Source organism: Panthera leo, chromosome A1 (genome assembly GCF_018350215.1).
Source record: "Panthera leo isolate Ple1 chromosome A1, P.leo_Ple1_pat1.1, whole genome shotgun sequence".
Classification (NCBI taxonomy): Eukaryota; Metazoa; Chordata; class Mammalia; order Carnivora; family Felidae; genus Panthera; species Panthera leo.
In genome coordinates, this window is record NC_056679.1 from 179,863,804 (window position 1) to 179,887,285 (window position 23,482).

Sequence of the window (23,482 nt, forward strand, 5' to 3'; positions counted from 1 at the left end):
AGCATTCTACCCCTGGCCCCCCAAAATGCATATCTTCTCACAAGGAAAATATGTTTCATTCCATCCTAATAGACTCAACCTCATTCCAGCATCAACTTAAAAATCTGAAATCCGAAGTCTCATCTAAATCGAGGCTCAAGGTATAACTCACTTGGAGCAAATTCCTCTCTAGTTAGGAACCTGGGAAATCAAACATGTGCTTCTAGAATGCAATGGTGGGACAGGCCTAGGACCAACATTCCCATTCCAAAAGGGAACAATAGTAAAGAAGAGAGGAATGACAAGTAGGTCCAGAGCAAACCCAAAACCTTAAAACTCAAGAATAATCTTAGGCTCTGTGCTCTGCCCTCCAGGTCCACTGAGACAGGTGTGAGTCACTTCATTCATCAGCTAGAAATTTATGGGCACCCCAGTCTTCTATTTTATTAAAAAAAAAAGGATAGCAAATGTTGAGACCTTCCAAAAAGTTACTTCATATGGGTTGGAAATATGAGTAAATTCAGAACGTTTTAAAGTTCTACATGAGAGATTCATGTGATTCTCCTAAAGGGAGACAAAGGTCTTTGGAGGTCTGAGAAGGCCATTTCTGTGCTTCCTTGATATGGCCTTGACGGACTGTCAGGGAGAAATCCTGGACCAACCCAGAGTAGAGCTGCTTACATCCTGTATTTGAATGGAACCCAGCATCCCGCCTGGGCTCTTATGCCTGAAGCTGTTTCGGTCCAGGAAGAAGTACTCGGCTCTGGCTGCCGTGTGTTGCTCATATTCACATGGCTGGAATAGTTTCTCTAGAGTCCAATGGGAAAATTTCTGAAACCCCTGTGGGGGCGAAAAAATTTAAAAATTCCCAACAGTTTATGCTGATTGACTTGAAAACAGAAATAAAAAACCAGAGATGTGGACGGTAACTTTCAAGCCTGTTAACAAAAGTACTTTTCATCTTTCTAGTTTCTCACTCCCTTTCTCTTCCACCAGGGAGGAACCCCAGATGGTTATCACTCCAGAGTGTAACTAGGGAAACCACAAACCTGCCCCAATTGCTATGGAGACAACCTTTTTTATTTGTTTGGCCTCTGAGTATTCATGACATCAGCAAGGAGGCCAAGAAAAACACGGGTGCTTCTTACAAAGGCATTTTAATTCCCAGTGAGGAAAATTAAGAATGCACACTAGGACCTCTCAGCAACTTTCAGGGCTCCCACCAGCCCCGCTGTGGGTATAGGTGTGTTTGTAAAGGGACAGCCCATTTTACAGGAGATGCAGTGAGGAGCCTTGAGTTGATGTCATTGATGTGCAGAGAATAAATCTGTTTCCAGTGGAGTCAGCCCCAGGGATACAACCGGGGAATGACCACCACAGTTTGCTGGGATGGATGAGTTCCCCAGGATGGGTGTCAGAAGTTTCAGTGCTAAAATGAGAAAGTTCCAGACACACCTTGGCAAGCTGGACATCCTAGGTATAAAAGCACTTTGTTCCTAGTATCACAAGAAAGGGACACAAAAAAAGGACGGATTTGAGATCACCCTCAAAACAGGAGAGCACATTCTGCAACAAACACCAAACTTCCTTGATCCCGTGGTCTAAGAGTGGCCACTAAGTGAATGAAACTCTCCTCCACGTGAATATAGTGTGTTTTTGTTTGATCTGCTTTTGTTTGGTCGGTTGGTTGTTTTTGTTGTTGTTTTATTTATCTAGAAATGCTAGAAATTGGTTTCAAATGGATACTCGTCCAAATTAAATGAGAGCTCAGCTTCTTCCTAGCAACTATCCTTCATGCTAAATTGGTTTGCAGGGATTTTCCCCCTGCATTTTTCAGCACAAATTCATTTGCCAAATCCCCAACAAACCGGAAACTATGTAAACACAGAAGTGGAGTTATTGATATTTCCCAGTGATGTGTAAAACACCCCTTTATTCTCCAAGGTCTGGCGTGCCTCTTTGGTGCTAATCCATCATCTGTGTTTGCATTATTGCAGAGCTTGGTTTCAGGAGCATGTACTGGAGTGGATGCAGTTATTCTCCTGCTGAGAAGTTGCATGTGTTGAACAGCAATATGATACATACTTAATAAAAGGTATTATGCTAGGCATGTGGCAAAGTGTGCATAAGGATGCTTGTTGAAATAGATTCTGCTTCAATTTTTAAGTAAGTTCTAAGCAGGATGTTCTGATCAGAGAGCTTAATTAACCTAGAATTCTGTCCTTTACAGAGTAAGTGTGGTTGGTTAAAATCTTTAGAATACTAACAATCACTTAATTATCTAAATATATCTGTAAATATGACTGGAGATGGGCACATTAAATTTCAGAGGTCAGCAGTCACTTTACCCATTTTACAATATGCATTTGCATTTATATGCATACAATAAGGAGATATTACATATAATAGTTATGTAAGAAAAATAGACATAAAGTTGTCATCTGTAGACAGGAATCTTTGTGGATACATAAATAATGCATGGATCGGTAAACATATCAATATGCATGTGTTCTTGGGTCTGGTGGACAAGTGTACCAAATGTGCAAAATAATAGATTCACCTCTTTTTGTTCATTTGAGATGTCATTTTAATGTGGAATTACAGTAGCTCCTTAATGATGAGAAGTAGTGACAATTCATTAGCAGACTGTGGCTTAGATCAAGTGTTTGATTTGCCTACAAAGTGTGGCCAGTACTCAATTATATGGAGTGTATGCTTTCCTTTTGAACATATTTTTTCCCCTTTGCCAGTTAAAATAACCTTGAGCTTTTTTTTTCTTTTGAAGACCCCAGCCAGCAGCAGACAAATTGTTCTTCAGTAATGATTTTTTTTAGAATCTTAAACTGTCATTAAAAAAACAAAAAAACAAAAAAAAAAGCCCTTCTGAAGCGCTACTAGATTTCTTGTTTTCTGCTTAAAGGACAATCGGATAATGAGAAGAAAAGAAACAGCATGTCAGGGCTACTTCATGTTTTGTCTTCTGGCTTGTTTTAAGAAAGCAGGGATTCCCTGGGGGTTTTTTGTTTGTATCTCTCTTTCTTTTTAATAGTTGCAACACTTTGAGTACACTCCCAGTACGTATGAGTAGGAACATATATTTTTCATCAAAAATAAATTTGAATTGGTTTTTAGAATCCTCTTAAATCTTTTAAGATAGTCAAGATGTGAAAACTGCATGTGTCGCTTCTCCCAAATATTTTCAAAGGATGTCGTACACTTTATTTTGTATCCTAGGCACCTAATACAGTATGAACATCTACGAACACTCAGTTGCTCTTATGGGTTAATTAATTGTTGGATTCTGAGACCATAGGCTTGCTTTGAATTTCTCTTGTGAATTTCATGCAGAAGTCCTTCTACTTACTGTGCGCATTTTATGGAGATAGTTTTGCTCGGAAATTAGCAAACCGTTTAATTCCAAAGAGCGCTGAACCTTAGCTACTTCTCCCATTTAACGTGAGGGCTGCAGTGACGGCAGCTGCAGTCCTGGAGCAAACACTGCGGCTGGATTGGGGGCCGGAGCAACAGTGCCCTTAAGCTAAGTTTAACCATCCAAGGGCGGAGATGCTGGGGTCGCCCAGAACATCTGTATGAAAAGGAAACATCTGGATGGATGTGCCTTGGTATGTAGACCTTGTATCTAGATGACTAGTTGAGAATTCTACTTTTCTTCCAGATATCCAAAGCCTGTTTCTGGAGATTTCTGTCTTCGAGGTATTTCTTCCTCATGGGGACTCAAATGCATCAGGGAAATCATGAGATTTTCTTTCTGCCTTTGTTCTTGTTGTAGGATGGTGGTGGTGGTTAGGAGATAGGTACATTGCTCTTAATATTGTAATCAGTTTTTTTAAACCCTTTTAAAAGGATTTAGATCTGCTTCTTTAAGTTTTTGAAGTGCAAAAATATTTCTGTCCTGCCTCAATTGTGAAATTTGAAACTGTGATTGAAAGAGATGAATCGTGATAATGTTATGCTTATGAATGGGAATTCTTACAAAAGCACTATCTCCCTGTCTGCTGTGGGTGAAGATTATTTTAGGTCCTCACTCACGCTGGCTTTCCCTTCTGACTTGTTTATATTCTCAGAGTATAAAAATACAGTAGTCAGAAAGCTCCTCTCAGGGAGTCTGCATTTAGTTCTTGTCAGAGGAGTCCTTTCTAAATGGACTCTGGTATCATTTTAGCACACATTGTTTGCTGAAATCTGAGCTGCCCAGGGAAATTAGAGCAGTTAATTTAATATTGTGAACGTTTTGGGGCTTCCAGGCTTAGTCACAGGCAGAAAAGTGTAAATCAAATTGAGTTTTCTGTATAAAGTAGATGACAATGAAAGTTGCTTCCAAAAACCAGCCCAGCTTTCCCCCATCTGCTGCCTTCCCGCTCCTCATCTTCACGCTGGGCCCACAGAAATTCACGTTATTCCAACCTTCTCCCCAGATGCTCCCTCAGGGGAGGTCTGTGTGGCAGAAAGCTCCCAGTGTGGTCGTAGAGGGAATGCTCCACCATTACCCCCTGTTAATAGGGCCATAGGGCCGCAGCCAGGACTGTGGAGCTCATGGCTTAGCATCTCCCACCATGTAGTCTGAGCCTAGCCCTGCTGTACTTCAGGACAAGGACTTACCCCTGCAACCACGCGTGACCAGCTGGGAAGTCCCTGGCACTGTGCTAGGCACCAGGGCAGGCTGTTTTGTATGGTAAAATTGGATTCAGTAACAGTGCAGTATATACCTCTTACCGCCATGGGAAAAATAGAGCGCCATCAGGCATCCTAAGACTGCCGAGTTCTCTGTGCTCCCCTTTCTAAAGTTCCTTTTGCACATATAAGCCTCCTGAGTAATGGAGTAGGGAGTGAGCAATGGGCTTTTTGCTTTGTTATTGAGAGGATCTTTGAAGGAGTCCTTTCAAAGCCATGAATTGGACCTTTGACCTGAGAGCTTAGAACACAGTTCAGCAGCCTCCATCAACCCCCAGAAACAAACTGCTAGCTAAGTCAAAGGCTTTGGCCTTAGCTCTGGCAGATTCTCTGTGTGTTTAGTCGTGCTCCACTCCTAACACCTGCAAAGAAATGCTGGGCTTGCGTTTATTTTGTACTCCCTACTCCATGCTTCAGGACTAACTTTTGCATGTCTGAGATGTAATTTTGAAAGAAAAAGAACCCTTATCTGAACCAAGCGTGTATTTACTTTGCTTTAGGAGCTATTTGCATGAAATACCAGGATTGATTACAGACAATTAATGACCTTTTTATGAGCACTCTAATACTCGGTGCCATAAAGATATTATAGCTGGACAGTGAAGTAATTCTCAGGTTTTCGTTTGCTTGACGTGACCCTCCTAGGTCTTGTACCCCTGTAAACTTCCCTGATGAACAATGCAGATGGGGAACGACTGACAACTGAGGCTGGGAGACTGTTTATCTGTGAGTAGAGTGAAAGGACACAAGCTTGGTTATAATAAATGTTTTCCAGAAGAGCACACTTCTGCATAAATATTTGAAATTTTGATACATTTCATACATTCTAAACCAGTCTATAAAAATACACGTACAGAGATGCTTCTGATATTAAAGCTCGGTTTTCCCCATTACTAATAAACGACTAGGTGCCAACTTGTGACACCCACTGAACCTGTTTAAACATCATGGCACACTGATCATTTGTGACACCTCTCTGCTTTCAGCCTCACAGCGACCAAGCCCCACCTAAGACTCTGTCCCCACTGTGCCAGTACCCTTGGTGGCCAGGCTCCAATGGGACGTGACTAGTGGGTTTTGATTTTCATCTTTCGCACGTGTCCTTTCCCTCACCCTTTTTAATCTCTTTCCACCACTTAATTCTTTCCCTTCTTTTTTTTTTTTTTTTTTTTGAAGTTTTTTACTTATTTGAGAGAGAGAGAGAGAGAGCAGGGAGGGGCAGAGAGAGAGGGAGATAGAATCCCAAGCAGGCTCCCCACCAGCAGCTCTGAGCCTGACTCAGGGCTCAAACTCAGAACCATGAGATCATGACCTGAGACGAAACCAAGAGCTGGACACTTAACTGACTGAGCAGCCCAGGCGCCCCTCCTTTTTTTTTTTTCTAGGAGTTTCTCTTCTCCCCTGTAGATTGCATTCTTTCCATAATTCTGTATACTTAGAGCATCCTGTTTGGTTTCTGGTGCTCAAAAAGAAAAGGAATAGAACACACCTGACAGATCCAACAAATAAATAACATTCTAAAAGCAAGGACCTCTTTCTGAAATGTCTGCCCCAAAGCAGATAGATGCACGACAAACTGCCATCTCTACGACACTCTCCTAGACTTCTCAATGTGATGATTTAGAAACTTTTCTATTTAGGAGGATGCGGCCATTTTTGCTGAATTCAGCATATTTATTGAACAATTTCTTGGAGCCAAAAGCCAACTCCACTGTATTTCTGCTTGGTAAGGTTTGGTGGCCTTGGTATGGGGCGGGGGTTGTTGATTCATCGACCCTTAAACTGATGATAAATCTAGAAACTGGGCAGCAGTACTAGGCTGCCTTAATAGAACCTTTTCAGGGAATCAGCAGCCTCAGTACTTACGGGAAATCTTTGGAAAGGATATCCAGCAAACTCATGTGAAGAAAAACTCCGGAAGAATTCCGGGTAGCAAGAACACCGAGATTTCACATGAGTGGGCATCAGCGAGAACTCTGAACACTCGATGTAGAAGTTGCCGACCTAAAGAGTGCTTCTGCTTCATGAGATACCCATTTCCTGTTTATTTTTAAGGCCTAAATGTCTAAGTCTCATATCGTGAGCATTTATTGGGATGATTCCATTCCCTGTAATATCGTGACAGAGCCCATCTGTTGTGACACACGACATCAGTCTAATTGTATGTGTTTCATCCATGTGCACGTACAGAATCCTGTATCTATCTGGTTTCTCGATGAGAAAAGTATTTTAAATCCTCCTTCCTGCTGCAGAATATAAAACCCTCTGTGAGGGTTACCGAGTGTTATCATTGATACATCTTTTGCATGGAGTTGTTGGGATAAATGAGTACAAGTCATAAGTGAAAATTCCAACATCAGGCAATCCCTCCACCTGAGAGGGGCTGATTTTTTCTAAGACAAAAGAAAAAAAAAAAGTCTGTAAGCGAGTTTTCTTAGTACAGCCATACTTCTTTAGGCCATTCCCCCCCAAAGACCGTGGTATGTTCTATACACAAAATGCAATAGAGAATCTGGTGCTAATACACATTTTCTATATCCTGTCTTTTAGCAAACAAATTACTGATATATAACATGATATTTGAGTTGGAATGTGGTCTTGACTTACACATCAGATCTATTTTGATTTAGAGATAATGGTGTATATTTGTTATCCTTCAACTAAAATACCTCAATTGCCAACTAGAATGTATACTAGTCAAGACATCCTTTTAAAAGACATTATTTTCATGCTCATAAGATGGAAAGGAAAATTTAAAAAAAGGAATCCTGAAATAGGTGCATTTAATTCTCCCCAATTTAAATTTAAGTGGTACATCTTCAAGGCAATAACAATATTCCTTTTTTTCCCCCATCAGGAATGCTTCCATCAATGGATTTCTTTAATGTTGATGGTGGTTGGTGCAGTTTGAGGGAATCTGTATTTAGTCAGAAAATGCTTCAATAGAATGACCTACCAGATGGGCCCCATAACAAAGCACGGAGGCATCAAACCACCACAGACATTTGGTGCTTAGAATAATAAAAAGACTATAAAATTAGATTAGTTGAGTCTAATTTGGAATTGGTATATTCCCCATGCACCCTCGCTGCTCTTGGGCAGATAAAGCCTTGAGATTTAGCACTGTGTCAGAGCAGAAGACTGCAACTTCCAGTAAAGGGAGACGAGGGAGAGGGAGAGAGGGAAAAAAGCATTCTGGGAGGTCGCGGAGGGCAGAGCAGTGACCTCCAATGATTTACAGGCCTTTAGCTTAATGAAATTGTTTCAGTGACATGACGGTAAGAGCTCGTAATGGATTGGATGCCCTAATGTAATGAAATTACTCCCTTCTGCCTAAAAAAAAAAAAAAAAAAAAAAAAAAAAAAAAGCGCAATTAATATTTACTGAGACCTGACAGCCTTTGGTGCGCTCGTCTGTGTAGTTCTCTCAGACAGTCAGAGAGCAGAGACGGAGCAGCGTGGCAGACAAGCTGGCTCTGCGCGAGCTCCTGGCGGGGACGAGCAGAGCCTGCCAGGGGTGGAGGGACAGGCGCTAGGGTGGCCGGGGACGCCCGGCCCGGGCCGCCCGGCTCCTCGGCGCTGCCCCCACTCAGCCTTCATGCCCTCCCCTTGCTTTTCCACAGGCAACTGGACAACAACCACATCAGCTGCATTGAAGATGGAGCCTTCCGAGCGCTGCGCGATTTGGAGATCCTGTGAGTTGATTTTGCGACCGCTGCCTTGTGTGCGTGTGCGTGTGTGTGTTGTCCGTGTGAGGAGGAAAGAGGGGGAGTGTGTGTGCAGGGGGGTCCGTGTGGATGCCTTTCTGTGTCTTCTGCTGCAGTGCTATTAAAATTGGGAACCGGGAGATCCCTCTGGCTCACCTTGGCCAAAGTGTTCGCAGGCAGCAAAGTGTGATTTCTCACCTCCCACAAACTGGGGTTCCTGCTAATTAAGTCTCAATTGAGTCCTTTCTCCCCCGGTGCTCCGCGGTATTTGTTGCTGGGTGGAACAGATGGGCTGGAATAGCCCCCCAGCGCCTGCCAGAGCATTCAGGGAGAGTGTGTTTGAGTGTGGGCATGGGAAGAGACAGGTTACAGGTCTGGGAGATGAGAGAGGGGTAAGACCAAGGGGTCAGTAGGAATCACCCAGAATCACAAAGGGACCTTGGCACAGGGCTGGGGGCGGGGGGCAGGGGGGAATGCCAAACAGCCTGGTGAAATCTGGTCATTGCCATTGCTCCTGGGATCTCATCTCGGGTTTAAATCCAAACTTTAAGCAGTAACCTTAAAGTGGCAGGGTGGGAGCAAGATGAGAAGAGGTGGAATCCCACCCTATATAGCTTGTCTAGAAAAAAAAAAAATTGTAGGTGCCTTTGTGTGCCCAGATTTTCAAGTGGGTCCAACCTGATTTCCGGGGAGTCAGTGGGGATGGGGGTGGGGGGAGGGTGGAACTCAGCTAGGAATCATCTTGGGGTCATTCAAACTAAAGTTGAATGTGTAAGAAAACATTTTGATTGTTGTCCCCAGAGCGACACTTCTAGCTGTCCCTGATTTGGAAAAGCCCGGAAAGGAAGGCAGTAAAGCCTAGTAGAACTTGTGTCAAGAGATGTGTGGTTCAGTCCCGACTCAGCCCCTAATTAGCTGTGTGACCTTGGGCAAGTCCCTTCTGCACTTGGGATCTCAGTTTTCCCGTTTGGAAAATAGAGGGTTTGTTGCTATATCTTGCAGGCGACTTCCCTTTTCCAAGCTCTGTCACTGCTTGGTTCTAAAAATAATTCTGATGGTACAGTTCTGTCCAGTGAATGATAGGGTAGGATTTGTTGAGCATCCCCCTGAAAATCAAAAATTACATAGTCGCCAGGTTACAGATCTCTGACTTCCAGAAGAATGAATAAATGTTGAACAAATGAATGAGTGAATATGTAAAAACATCCCTTTATACGTGAAGGAAGGTCCTCCTCCTACCTTCCTTTCCACCTGGCCCCTGCAGACAGTAGGCACGGGTTGGAGAAAGCCTCTCCACGTTGTGTGAGAGGAAGGTGATTCCAAGAGGAATCACGGGAAATCAAAGGGGATGCTGATGCTGCAAGGTGCCGGAAATCTGACGAAAGCCGCGAATTCCTGGGACAGAAACGGCAGGACCCACAGCCAGGGAGGTCAGGTTGTCAGTCCTAAGACGGATGATGGCTTCTCACCCAAACTCTGACCCCGGAACCGGCAACAAATGCAGGTCTGCTAGGGAGAGGGTGCCAGCCCAATTTAGTGACTTAGGACTTCTCTTATCAAGAGGCTGAGGCTGAGAAGGGTAGGCGCAGTTTTCCCAGCCTGCAAAAAAAGCATTTCGGGAGAGGGCTGCTAGGAGCGTTTCACCCTTTTCTTGGGAAGGATGAGAAAATTCCTTGGGAAGAGACCAGGAAATGGAAATCACCAGCTGCCATGAAACAGCTGTGATGACCTGACAGCCTGCATGTAGTTCTCTGCACTGGGAGTAGTGATGCCTCGTCTCAATGGGAGACGAGGGCTGGACAGTCAGATACCCTGGGTATGGGGTCCTGGGTGCAGTGGGACTCAGGCCAAATGGCTCAACTTCTCTGAGTCTGTTTCCTCAACTTTAAAAAGAGTCAGCTTTTGTACACATAGAAGTGGCTTTCTGAATGTCGTCCCATCCACTCCCCTAACTCTCCATCATGCCCGCACCCCCATCAAACCCCGTCTGGGACAGAACAGAACTGCTCCTCTCTATGCCAGTGCTTTGCTATTTTTAAAACATTGGTATATTATAGCAGGTTGGTACACCAGGTTTCTCAAACTTGAAGCTTAAAAGCCTCTGGTGGGGGGGGGGGGGAGTAGTTCTCCTTCTCTATTATTGCAAAGAGCCCACAGGACCTGATTAGTTTATCTCCTCAATTCCAAACAAAGCCAGATCAATAGCTTTGTTTTAAAGACGCTCTGATTTGGCTTCACATGGCTAAGTACTTAAAATTAATCATAATCATTTATTCCATGGGTTTTTAATTTCCAGCAGAGGCACACGGCTTTGGAACCATCTATCTTAATGGTGAGCCATTCTGAAATTGGCTGGAGCCGACATCTCCATTTAAAGAATCTCCTCTCCCCACCCCCAGACCTTCCAAATCTCATTTGCACATTGACATTTTATAATACTTCTCCATAATCACAACTTAGCTATCATAAAGAACCTTGACAATGAAATAATAAATAGGAACTAAGTGAAGGCATCATATATTAACTTAATAAGTTTTTGAGAGAGAGAGGTTCAAAACACCTTATCCCCAGAAAACTCATCTTTAAGTATCAAAAGCTTTAAAAGTCTGCAGATTAAGAAGACAAAATAGAGTAACTTCAGGTGTATTTTCTCTCTGACATTAGGCAAAAACAAGGAAAGGCCCATGATTATTCCATGGAAAGCTCTCTCAAAATTAACTTAAGGAAAGTTTGTGGATGTCAACTAGTGGAAATATTTCACAAGGGATCCCCCTGTTATTTCATCCTTTCTGTGGATGAATGCTGTAAAACTTCTTCCCATCCAGGCTGGGGTTGGTCTCACAGGATACACTGAATGGGAACTTAGGAGGTGAGCCTGGGAGGAACACTGGCGGTAAGAAGAGAGGAATGGGCACAAGGCTGGAAAAGACTGTGACACCTGCTCTCTTGATCCTCATTTTTGGCTCATACCCCTGGGGGAGGTCTAGCAGAGAATATGGTGAACAAAGGAAAAGAGCCACCACCCTTCTCCCCTTTACAGGTAACCAGAAAAGGGGCTAAGGAAAAACAAACAAACAAACAAAAAAACACAGCGTGAGTGAAATTTCTCAAGGCTCCAGTGCCACCAAAGAAGAATCATGGTGCACATGATACTGCCTTTGTAGCATTTGTTGTGCAGTTATCCGTGCCCAACCGTGCTTTTACATACCTTGCCTGTCTGCATCCTCACAACCCTCCATGAAGCTGCCATTGTCATCTCCCTCCTTCTGCAAAGGACCCATCTCATAGAAGTCAAGTAACTGCTTAACTAGTAAGCAGCAGAGCCTGTGTGATTAACCATTCTACCAAGCTGCTTTACTGATCTGTGTGGCCAAGGCCCTCATGGTGTTGGCTCTCTGAAGCATGGCCAACATGTGGCACTCAGTGATGTGAACCGGACCCCAGAGCCAGGCTAGGCGAGCTATCAGAGAGTTTGGAGCCTCCCACATGCTTGTGAAATTGTCATTTTTTTTTTTTTAACCCAGTGAATGGGTCCCCACAAAGTTGAAGGTAAATCAGACTTGCCAGGGAAAGAAAATAATCCCACTTTCTCACCGACTCACATTCTGGTCCCAGGTGTGATTTATTCTCACTTCTGGACATCACCATTTGACTTTGACACTCAGTGGTTTGTTGGCGCCATTCTTCAGACCTTCCCACAATACAGCCCCAGCTTTCTGTATGGCTGTAAGGTCCTTAACTGAGAGTTTCTACGACTCAGACACCTTCTGTTACCCAAATCACTGGCCTTTCATTTCCACCTGTTCTATACATTTGGCGATTCACTTAGTCCGTTTCTTTCTGGTTGTGTTTACACTACCGTCGAATATGCCAAGACTGCATTTCTGACTCTGTGTGGTCAGGAATCATTTGTTGCGGTACCCTGAGCCGTGGGTTTCCCTGACTGCCAGGTTGAGGACAGCCAGGCATTTCGCCAGTAATACCAGTCACCTCCCTGCCCAACATGCCATCCTGGGTCAGAAATCTGTTTAATGAAAAAAAAAAAATTAAGCATATGGAAAAAGGAAACAAAATGAAAAAACCTACTTAATAAAGTAACTTTTTTCAATAGTACTGTGGGAGAGGAAAAAAGATTTTCAGACATTGTCTCCCGACTTTATGCAGCAAATCAGAAGTTTAGTAGATGTGCTGCCAAAAAATGCCAAACCAAAGATGTCAGGAGCACAGCCCGAAAATGCTCATACATCCCAGTGAGTAGCCTGCCCTTGATAAACCCCTGGTAACAGCTAAATTGTATGCAGGTCCAGCACATCTGCAGATAACTAATGTGTGCTGTTTGGAAGGGCTCGCTCCATTTATGTCACTTGCCAGTTTTTGAAATTCAGCGAAATTATTGTAGGCGGGGCCAGGAAGGATCTTAGTTGTCTCCAGAATGACCTTTTATTTTGAGATAAGGCACAGAAAGATTGAGTGCAGGTGAGAGCGAGGACCAGGCCACATAACGTTTGGCCCGGGAACCCCGCTTCCCTTACCCTTGTCCAAGCTCTGGCTAGGACATTTGCCGAGGGAAAACAGCAAGTTAGTGGCAGCAAAGGGTCGACAATCTGGGTCTGCAGACCCCTGATCCTATGTTCTTTTTCCACATTGGACACCTCCATGCAACTAGGCTATTCAGAAAAAAAAAAAAACAAAAAAAAACCAAAAAAACCCTCAGTAAGATCAGGGATCCTAAGCATAGCTGTCCTTTCAAAACCATTATTAAGTGTTTGCTGTTATTTAGGAGATTGGGGCTAGGGGGCAAACTTTAGTACATGACAGAATCAAGGAATGATTCTGCTTTCAGCTCTCTTAAAACCAGAGGTTGCAAACTAGATAGATCACAGACTATATTGCAGCCACAGATGAGTTTTTAAAATCCCGTTGAGTAGTTTTTCATTGAAATCAGCATTTTGTATTTTAAAATTACAAAATTCTTCATAAAAGTATAGATTTCCAGCTTTGGATTTCTGGCAAGCCAAAAGCATTGGCAACCCTGGGCTGCCAATGTGACAATACAATCAGTTGTGGCTAAAGAGCACGTTCCCTCCCTAGATGGGATGTATAGACTCCACCTTCCCATCGACCTCCATTCATTTCAGTTCCCCACCAGCCCAGGTGGCCCGTGCTTTAATCCATCCAAGATGCAAGGACACACTATGTGCCAGCATGGCACCAAATGCCAGAGACAATAAAGCTTTAGAAGAAGAGTCTCTGGCGGACCAAACACTATGGGCCAGAGCTTACCAGAATTGTTGAGTGGACATGTACAAGCAGAGCTAAGTGATATGGAGCCCAGAAGTCCCAAACCGAGCAGGGACACTACAGAAGCAAGCAGGAATCTCTCATTTCTCATCTTCTGGGAAGGTCTTCTCAAAAGTTGAACTAGCTTCCAAATTCCCTTTGACTTTAAAGCAGTGGTCATTGGATTTATGCAATTGATGAGAAATAAGAGATAAACACCCCCCACCCAATTTCATGCTCCCTAGACCCCTTTGTCATCCCATGTACTGAGCTCTTGCTTAGCCCACATTTAGAGAAGAGAGATTCAAGACTTGAGATTTAAGCAGTGGAGTGTGGAAATTGGCCAGACTTTCAGGGTAGTTTTAGTTCTGCCACATCTGGGCAGGTACATGACATGGCTTGTGACCCCAAGTCCCACTTGTAGACACAGAAGAATAGAGAACAAAGTCCTTTGCTGGTATAAGAAGAAGGCAGTGACAAGAAATTGGCAATCCTGATACCCATGTCAGGGTGCGCTCACTTCTCTAGCATGGGGTTGTTGTCCTGGCTGAAGGGTGCAGGGCATTGGGTGTAAGGACTTTCATAGACACTGTTAGCCTGGTAAAGAAAACCCAGAGCTGTATACAAGTGGAGGTCTATCCTCCACTTCAACTGAGCTTCCTCTGAATGTAGAACTAGATGCTCTGATTAACAAATAATAATTAACAATATATAATACAATGATATTATAACAATTATTAGTATAGTCACTATAGATATTATAATTACTGTTACGGCCTCTAGTTCTTAGTGTCCGCTGTCTTCCAAGTGCTATGATATTAGGATGCAGCATTTTATGTAAATCCTCACCACAACCTTACAAGGTAGAACCTCTTGATCTCGTTTTTCTCATGAGGAAACTGAGGCTTAGAGAAGCTGCACGGCTTGTCCAGAGTAACACTGGCAAGTACACGGGACTGCTCTTCAAGTAGCAAATCCAGCCCCTGCACTTCCCTGCTCTGCTACAAAAAATTAAAATTAAAAAGTGCATTCTGCAGCACCCATACCAGAGAAACAATTATATGCATTAGTAAGATTACAGGCTACTGTAAATGCCCACAGTGATTCAGGAATGATAGTTTTTCCTTTTGAAAAGTTGACCCATAGGGCACTCAGATCTATACCTATGACCTCAGCTTAATCAGACTTACATCCAGTTCTACAAAACTGCCCCAGACCTGGAGGCATGAGGCCACATTTGACCTTGGGGGTGTTAGAGTCCTCCCATAGGACTGGCCTCCAGGCCGGCTTCACCAAACTGGGTGGTTTGGGGTTCCTTTACTCACTGAAAAAATAGTAGCAGTAATACCAACCCCTTAGGCTACTATGTGGATTAAAGGAGATACCATAGGTGTCTGTCTAGCAAATAGCACACAGCCAACCAGACGCTCGTCACAGCCAAGGTTGAAGGATACACCTATACTGTTTCACTGCCTTATCTCCAGAACTTTACACGAACCTGGAACATAGTAGGTAGTCATTTAAAGACAGAGAACCCAAATCGAGTGGAAATTAACTGAATTGAAGCCTACTCCACCCTATTATGTCTATGTTATGTCTCGGTCCTACTCAGAACTAAGGTTGTGGTTGTCCCAGAATTATTTTAAATATTGAACAAAACAGTGTCTTTGGCTTTTCATTCCTCCAGCAATGGCAATTTTTTTTTATTACCAATGAAAAAATTAGAGCCGTAGTGAAAATTGGTGTTTCTAACAGACAAGACTTGTTTTCGTTTATTTACAAAGTGTTTCACCTGGGTTTCTCTGGGAGCTGGAAACAGTTGTTTCAACTGAATTTTGAATCAGGGTATTTAGTCATGACATACCTTTGAATATAGAACTGTCATTGCCTAATGAAAGTCTTAAAATACCTACAGAATATGATTTTTTTTTGGTACTGTGCTACAAATTGTGATTTGTTCAGGTAATCAGAATTAAAATTGTACTTTGTGGAGGGCACCAGTAACTTCCGTTCAGCTCCCAGAATACTAGGAAAGGAACTGGGTTTTCTATAAATGCTCACGTGGGCCACACAACACACCCCCCTCCTTTGTAGTCACCCAAACTCAAGGCTCAATCATAGTCATGTTCTTAAAATGACTAGCTTGGTTTTGAGAACATCAGCTTAAGGAAAAAGTGAAATTTTCTCTGAAATACAGGATAATTTTTTCCATTTAAATAAGCAGCCCTTGAACAATTCAAGTAGGTAGAATCCAGGTGGGGGAAGGTATTCTAGTGGTTTCCATTTGATTTCATGTTTCTGTTAACTAAAGGCTAGTTTAGTCTCTGAAAAGAAAATGTGTTGGTGTACATTCCTGGGTTAAGAGGATGTGGTGAAGGTCACTGAACTATTTGTTCTTGATCACAGAGGATCTGTAAATTGGTAGGAGTACCATTTTCAGCTTCTATGAGCACCACTTGGGTGGAATCGGGTGTTGGAAGTCTTGCTGCTCGAGGGAGCCACAGACTCCAGCCACCAGGACCCTGGGCTGAAATTCTGTCTTGACAAACTAGATTTGAGAGCAGCCTTTTGGTTTTCTTTATCCCACCTAAAACAAACTAGAAAAATAGCCCTGCATCTTTGAAAACAGAAAGATAACAGAGAGGTTTTTTCTCTGGGACAAGATGCAGAGGCCAGTGGGGTCAGTTCACTTCTAAAATACAGCTTCTACACTGATTTGCAAATGTGCTCCTATGCCAATAGTCAGCCTCTGCCTTATCTCTATCCCCCAGCAGCCAGCAATGACTTTGGTGACCAGTGTGTGAGCACTTTCAGTGAGTATCTTGCCCTTTTTTCAGTTCTCATCTCGTGGCTCTCAAGGGTCTCCCGGCCAAGAACCATGATGCCTTGAGAAGCCTAACCTGCCTCTTGGCTGGAGCTGCCACTTCCATCCAGGATGCAGAATATCGGATGGTTTGGCTCACCTATGGCCAAGAGCCCATTACTCTGCAAGAACTGTGTCCTGAAAGCCAAGTCCTAGGAACTCAAGCAGGATATTGACCCCTTCCTGTTAGCTGGCTTTATGGAGGAGAGGATGGCATGGGGAAGACATGGCGATGCAGTACCGGGGAGAATCAGAACATCCTCCCTTTCTCTGAGCTTCCATTTGCTGTATGCAAAACCACTCAGGAGCAAGGGATGAGGAGGAGGGAGGGTGGAAGGAATCTGATTCTGTTTCTCCAGTGTCATGTTTGTATTCTTCGGACTCACAGAAGCTCTAGCGTGCCCATTCCATCTTGATTTATAACTAAATCAGAGCACCCCAACTATTGATTAATAGTTGATTGAAAACTTCAGCTGTGGAATTTGATTTTTTTTAATTGTTTTAGTCTTTATGGTGTTTTAAAAAATTAGAATTAGTTGCCAGTGTGTAAAACTCAGGTAATTATTTATTATAAATAAGACACTTATTTGTAAGTGTCTAAATTCAACTTTCCCAGAATATCTGGAAGCTGTGGCAACCCTGGGCATGCTTTTGTCTCTGATTGTCTAGAGCCGCACTGTCCAGTAGGACTTTGTGTGATGCAAGAAATACTTATGCGTGTTATCCAATGTGACAGCCACTAACCACAGTGTGACTCTTGAGCACTTGAAATGTGGCTAGTACAACTGAGGAACTGAACTTTTATTTAATTCTAATTGATTTAAATTGAAATCACTACCTTTAGCTCATGGCTACCTTATTGGACAGCACAGGTTTAAAGCTGAGTGCCGAGTACCCCATTTGGACAGGGATTGCCCTCTACACATCTCCATCGCTCCCACGGGGCCTGCTTTCCTATTTGCTTTGTTCCAAACCACTGGAGCCATTTCACATTCATTAAGAAGCACATTTAAACAGTGTATTTTCTGAAACTAAATACTTTAAGATATCTGCCACTCCCCTCACCCTCCACTCTGTCCTTTCTCTATCTGAATTTAACCATTTGGATCTTGTGCCTGCAAAAGACCCATTTTCATTGAAACCCAGGAGTATGATTATTAAAACCGTCTCCCCCCAAAGTGAAATCTCTCTCTGTGAAAATTAGTTTCCTGATCCCAATTATACACTTCTTTCAGCCTTGCAAATCACTTCCACGAAGTCAACTGGGTAGGAAAATCACTCCCATGTCTGGACCCGTCCCTTCTCCATACATAAGCTAGATATGCGGCAGCTAGTTGGGGAAGCCAGCCCATTAACCCAACAGAAGCCGAAGCTTTATTTCCATAAAGAGAAAAAGAAAAAGAGCTGACCCTGCATAACTTTTCAAATGCAGTGGGGGTTAGTTGTGACTTTCAGAGTCGGGCCAGACGTCCTATCTTTATACAGATCTGGACATCCACAACCTCTTCCACTGCTGTCTGGAAAACAGTTCCCATTCCAAAATTGCCATTTTAGAGCCAGCACCAGCCCAGTGGGAATCGGAGAGTGTAACTGTAGTTGGAAAGACCCTGGAGATCAACCAGTCCTACAATTTGTCTTAAAAGAAAGAAACACCCAGAAGGTTGAGTGAGTTACACATAGCCATGGAAAAACTTCATAGAAGAACAAGCCGGGAAACAAGTCTGTTGGCTCTTTGTCTAGTGCTCTGTATTACCGTCTACCTTTCCCCTGTATTAGCAAAAGGGAAGCAAAGACTAGTGAAGCCAGCCTCTATGCTCTGTCCAGCCCATCATCTCTTAAACTCTAGCATTTTTCCAGAGAGAACAGTGTACGTTCAGTATGGGGACCAACACCCTCCCTTTCTAGGGCCTTCTAGTCCTGCAGGCACTGCTGGGGTGTTGACCACCCCAGTGTCCACCAGGTTGCTATCTGTTAGGAAGGCAATCTGGGAAGAGATTGAATACTACATCGTTGATCCTGGCTACCAGTGGTGACCAGAGGCCTGATGAGTGAGCACAGGGGTCCCTGCCCCTCTTTGAGCCCAAATAGCCCAAGTAAACTGTGCCTAGCTCCCCAAGAGAGCCCTTTCCTTGCAAACATCACAGGGTGAACCCAGACCTTGCCAGCATCTCCACTGAGAAACAGAGCCTCGTGCACACTGTAGCTTAGTTCCAAACTGTTCACAAGAAACAACTTACAGGTTTAGCCACAGGACTGATGCATGGTGTGTGGGAAGCTGGCAAGGGCACACTTGCCTGGTGGGACACAGTCTTACCCTTAGAAACAGAAACTTCCTCAGGGCTCTTTGTCTCCAGATAATGATAGTGGGACGGGAGATGGGGGGAGGGAACCTTGAATAATTTTCTATCATTTAAGATAGTTCATTTAAATAGTAGGTTCCCAGTGGCTGTCCTCCCAGAGATGCAGTACAGAAGGAAGGCGTTAACTACGTCTCACTATTAAAATACTTATTTTTTTAAAGTTTTTAATTTTTATTTATCTTAAGAAAGAGAAGCCTGAGTGTGAGCAGGGGAAGGGGCAGAGAGGGAGGGAGGGAGAGAATCCCAAGCAGGCTCCACACTGTCATCGCAGAGCCCAGCATGTGGCTCGATGACCCCATGAACCGTGAGATCATGACCTGAGCCAAAGTCAAGAGTTAGACACTTACCCGACTGAGCTACCCAGGTGCCCCCAAATACTTTGGATTTTATATATATATATATATACATATACATATATATATATATACATATATATATATATATATATGTATATGTATATATATATATATACATACACATATATATCAAAGTATGTTATATATGTGATATGTATATTTGATATGTGATATGTATGTGTTAAATATGTGTGTGTGTATGTATATATATGTGTGTGTGTATATACACACACATATATATACATACACATACATATATATGTGTGTGTGTGTGTGTGTACATATATATATACACATATATATATATATTTGATTCAGATTGTTAAATTGATCTTTTTGGTTCAGAGACTAAAAGCTGGCATCTGTAATCCAAATCCAAGGTATGTCTCATTTGTGACTTTTGTTGCCTAAGATGATCTATTCACCAATATTAAAAAACCAGGAGACTTCATATAAGAATTCTAGATGTCTGGCTTTCTCTTGAAAAAAAAAAAAAAAAAGGAATAAGTGGCAGCACTTGCACCCACATTCCAGCATAGCGACAAGCCTTTGAAACAAGAAGTGACCATCCCATGTGGCAGAGGTGGGTTTGTTGCAGACTCCATACAACCCACTTACTCAGATGTAAAAGCCTGGCTCCTGCAGGCAACTGAGTTTACTCCTGGATCATCCCAGGCGGCTGTTCAGAGCAGAAATTTATTTTTATGAAAAGATGCCAAAAGCATGACCCTTCACATTCTAAAACTCATCCATCCATGCAGTAAATATTTATTGAGTTGTCCTGTGTGCCAGACTCTGGGCTGGGCCCTGCCTATACAACAGGGTGCAACACTGGCGTGTTCTCTGCCCTCTCACTGTGCACACATCAGTGGGCATTCCAAGACTTCCCGTTCTTCCCCTCTTACAGGCTGAAATGCAGCTGAGGGGGAAATTGTCCATTTCTCCCCCTCTCGCCTGCAAACTCACCTGTTCGGTTATGTAAGTTGGAGGCCGTTCTTCCATTCTCAGTCCATTGCAGACATCTTGGCACACTGGCAACTTCCTGATTTCTAAATAATGTAGTAGACAAGATTGATTGTCCAGATTCCCAGCTTATGGATAATGAAACAGGATCGGCAGAGGCCACCTCATTCATGTTGTCGTTTAAGTACATTTTACAATTAAATCGGTCATTGGGAGACAGTTGAATGCTTCTGAATCACCACTAGGCAGTGTCTGTGATGATCTCAAAAAAACTGGGTAAGGAGATCTTCAGAATTAAGGGATGTAAAACACTGGAGCATCAGGAATGCCTGCACTACCAGCCATCTGACTGATGATTGGCACAATTTGAAGATCCATGTTTCCCTTTTGATCTTCCACTTTTTACATTTATTTTGGAGGCATCTTTTCTTTCCTCCTTTTAACACTGAAGCTCTGCCGGGTAGAAGGAGATGAGTTTCTTCCTGTCACAATATGAATATATAATGAAGGAAGAACCAAAGACAAGCCCTTTTGTTAAGGAATCCGTACCATCAAAGGCTCAAATTGGCAGCTGATTGTTTTTATTTATTTCTGTAGGTTTTACATGACACCTGGAGACCATTTAAAATGTTACTTGGCGGTGAGAGCTCTGTGTTTAAAAATAACGCTCACCCGGTGCCAAATCACTTTAGAGTCGGGTACAAATATTGAGACAAAAACCCCAGCTGTTATTGCTTTGGCTGCTAATTTGAGGTGTCAAATGAGAGCTCGCCTGCTATACGTCAGTGAATAAGGCCCCTTGTGAGATCATTATGTTTTCTAACAGTTGAGAGTAATGGACTAATCAGTGCAGCATCAGTTGTTTTCATTATATGCCCACACAATGGTTATGAGCTTTAATTTAAACGGTCCGCAGGGAGATCAAGGAAATCAGTAATTGGCGGCACCCAGGATAGTCCCGGAGAGCAGGTGATGTGAGAAGTGGCTTCCCACCATCCTTTCTCCTCTCTCCCTTCATCCCTCCTGCCCCATCTGCCCTCAGAGACTCACTACCTGCTGCAAATAGCCAAAAGATGAGCTTTGCTTAAGAAGCAGACCTGTACTCTTAGTTCTGCGGGGGTATGCTTAAAAATTCCAGTCCACCCATCCAACAGTAAAGGTGGCTTCTGGCAGCGATTAGACTTGTTAGCCAAACCTTGACCTCAGAAGGCTTTAAGACCCAATTTCTCTCTCTTCTGTGTAGGCTCTACCACTGCCCTCGCTCTCCATGCTGGGCTCTCTGTTCTGAGGACAAGAGGAGGGTCAGGTAATGCTGTTGTCTTTGAGCAGCCTTGGCAGTGAGGCAAACTCCACAGTCACTGCCACATGGAAGTCTGTGAGGGCTGAGACCAGCACTAGCCTATAGGACTCATCTCTGCCTTAGGAAAGACATGGAAATTGGACAGCCAGCATCTGTTAGACGATCCTGTAAGAGGCAGTTTTGTGTAACAGTTAAAAATATAGGGCCCTGGTGTCCCTTTTGCCTGTATTTGAACATTGGCTCCACAACTTACTAGCTGTGATCAGGGCAGAGTTCGATCTCTAAGTTCAACTCTTTGAAGAGTTCATCTCTAAGTAAGTTCATCTCTAAGTGAGTTCATTTCTTAGGCTCCAAAATGGAAATGACTACCTGAGGATTGGTGCCAGCACATAGCAAATACTTAATAGTATTGTTATTGCTATTACTGACATCTTTACTGGAAGCTCTTGGCAAGCTCACACCCAAAGCAGCATTCTTTACTAGTCTCACTCATTAGAAGGCAGAGTTTGTGGAAGAACCTATAATATTCAGTTTAGGTTTTCTCAAAGGGCGTGTCATTATACATTCTTCCTGATTTCTGGAGTTTCCTAGAGCCTCCAGCCAAAGCAGAACAGTGCACAGCTGGGTGAGAAAGGCAAGTTCAACCTGGATGGGAGGGGGACATGCAGAGAAGCTTCAACCAGAAATGACTGAGTCAATCAGTTGGGGAGCGATTCTGGGCTGGGGGAAAGGCTTGGGGTTGCCTCTCTCAAACTTAGTGGGCATTTGGCATGTGTTCTCCTGCAGCCAAGTTCACAAAGAGACACCACCTACACACATCCTAGTGGGCTGAGCCAGCCAGCAGCATTCACATTCCCAGGACTGAGAAGGATGTGGAAGGGCCTGGTCATCAGCAATAGGCCTTGATTCCTGGTGCCATGATGGCTGTCCAATCAGCAGCCACTAAGAAAGACCAGGACAGGCTAGTCCTGCTTTGACATGTAAACCAGAGAAGAAAGCAGGCACCTAAAGCATCCTCAATTTCATTCCTCCCTCCCTGTCCGAGCCAGCAAAAGGGAGAGGGAGAAGTGAGCCTTCAGTCCCTCCCTTTGAGGTCCACGTGCTGCCAGAATCCCTCTGTGCTTTTCATTCCCCATGCCAGCAGTTTAGATATTTCCTACAGGGTCTAGCCACACTGTTTGCACTCAGCTGCTCTTCAGAAAATGATGCTGCCTACTTTGGTTTGTGTTTGCCCCTGTAAATTCAATATAAGCACTGTTGGAGAAGTGGTATCTTCAGGGCCTAGAGTGCTGGCCATTGGGACCCTGGTGTCTGTAAGTACAAGTCAGGGCATCTCCAAGCTCACTTTAAAAAGATATTCTGCTGCCATGGCTGCCAGTGACTCACCAAGAGTCTCCTTCCTGGGGGTTATTAAGGAGGGAACCTAGACTTAAGGAACAATTAACCTGCCTTGAGACAAGGGAAACAGGCCAGCCTTCCAAGAGGATTTATCTAGCCCAAGGAGTTTGGATTCCCAAAGGGGAATAGGAGGGGCTCAAAGAGTATCCCAGGAAGGTTGGCATACTGGGAAACTGCAGTGGCACTTATTGTGGATGCCTGGTTTTGTAATTATGTGATACATGCTCACAGATAATATTGCTGCATTAGAGCCAATTACATAGTGTTATGGACACACAACACGCAGATTACACCCAGAGCCAAGAAAGCACAGAGTGATAAAGCGATGGCCTAATCGGAGGAGACAGAGGGAAATGTCAGCCTTATTAAGGTTGCCAGGGTGGTGTGGCTACATCTGGACTTAGCTCCTCCAGATCAAAGATGGCTATCTTGAGGGATGTGAAGGAAAGCCACACTCCAGCACTCAGCAGAGAACAGTAGGGAGCCAGGGGCAGATGCCAAGTTGGAGCTTTCCCAGGGTGATTACAGCTACCTCCATGGAGGACTGTGTACTGTTTCAGAGCCTGGGCCTCTTTCTAAGCAGGA

The 23,482-nt window shown here is 43.6% G+C and overlaps 1 protein-coding gene across 2 annotated transcripts in view; it reads left to right on the forward strand.

Moving 5' to 3' along the window:
* SLIT3 (slit guidance ligand 3) overlaps positions 1–23,482 on the forward strand; it is a 594,982-nt gene that overhangs the window by 430,947 nt on the left and 140,553 nt on the right. For both annotated transcript variants that reach the window (XM_042947171.1, XM_042947176.1), the window contains exon 6: positions 8,294–8,365. In XM_042947171.1, the coding sequence (XP_042803105.1) occupies positions 8,294–8,365 (72 nt within the window). The remainder of the gene's footprint in view (positions 1–8,293; positions 8,366–23,482) is intronic.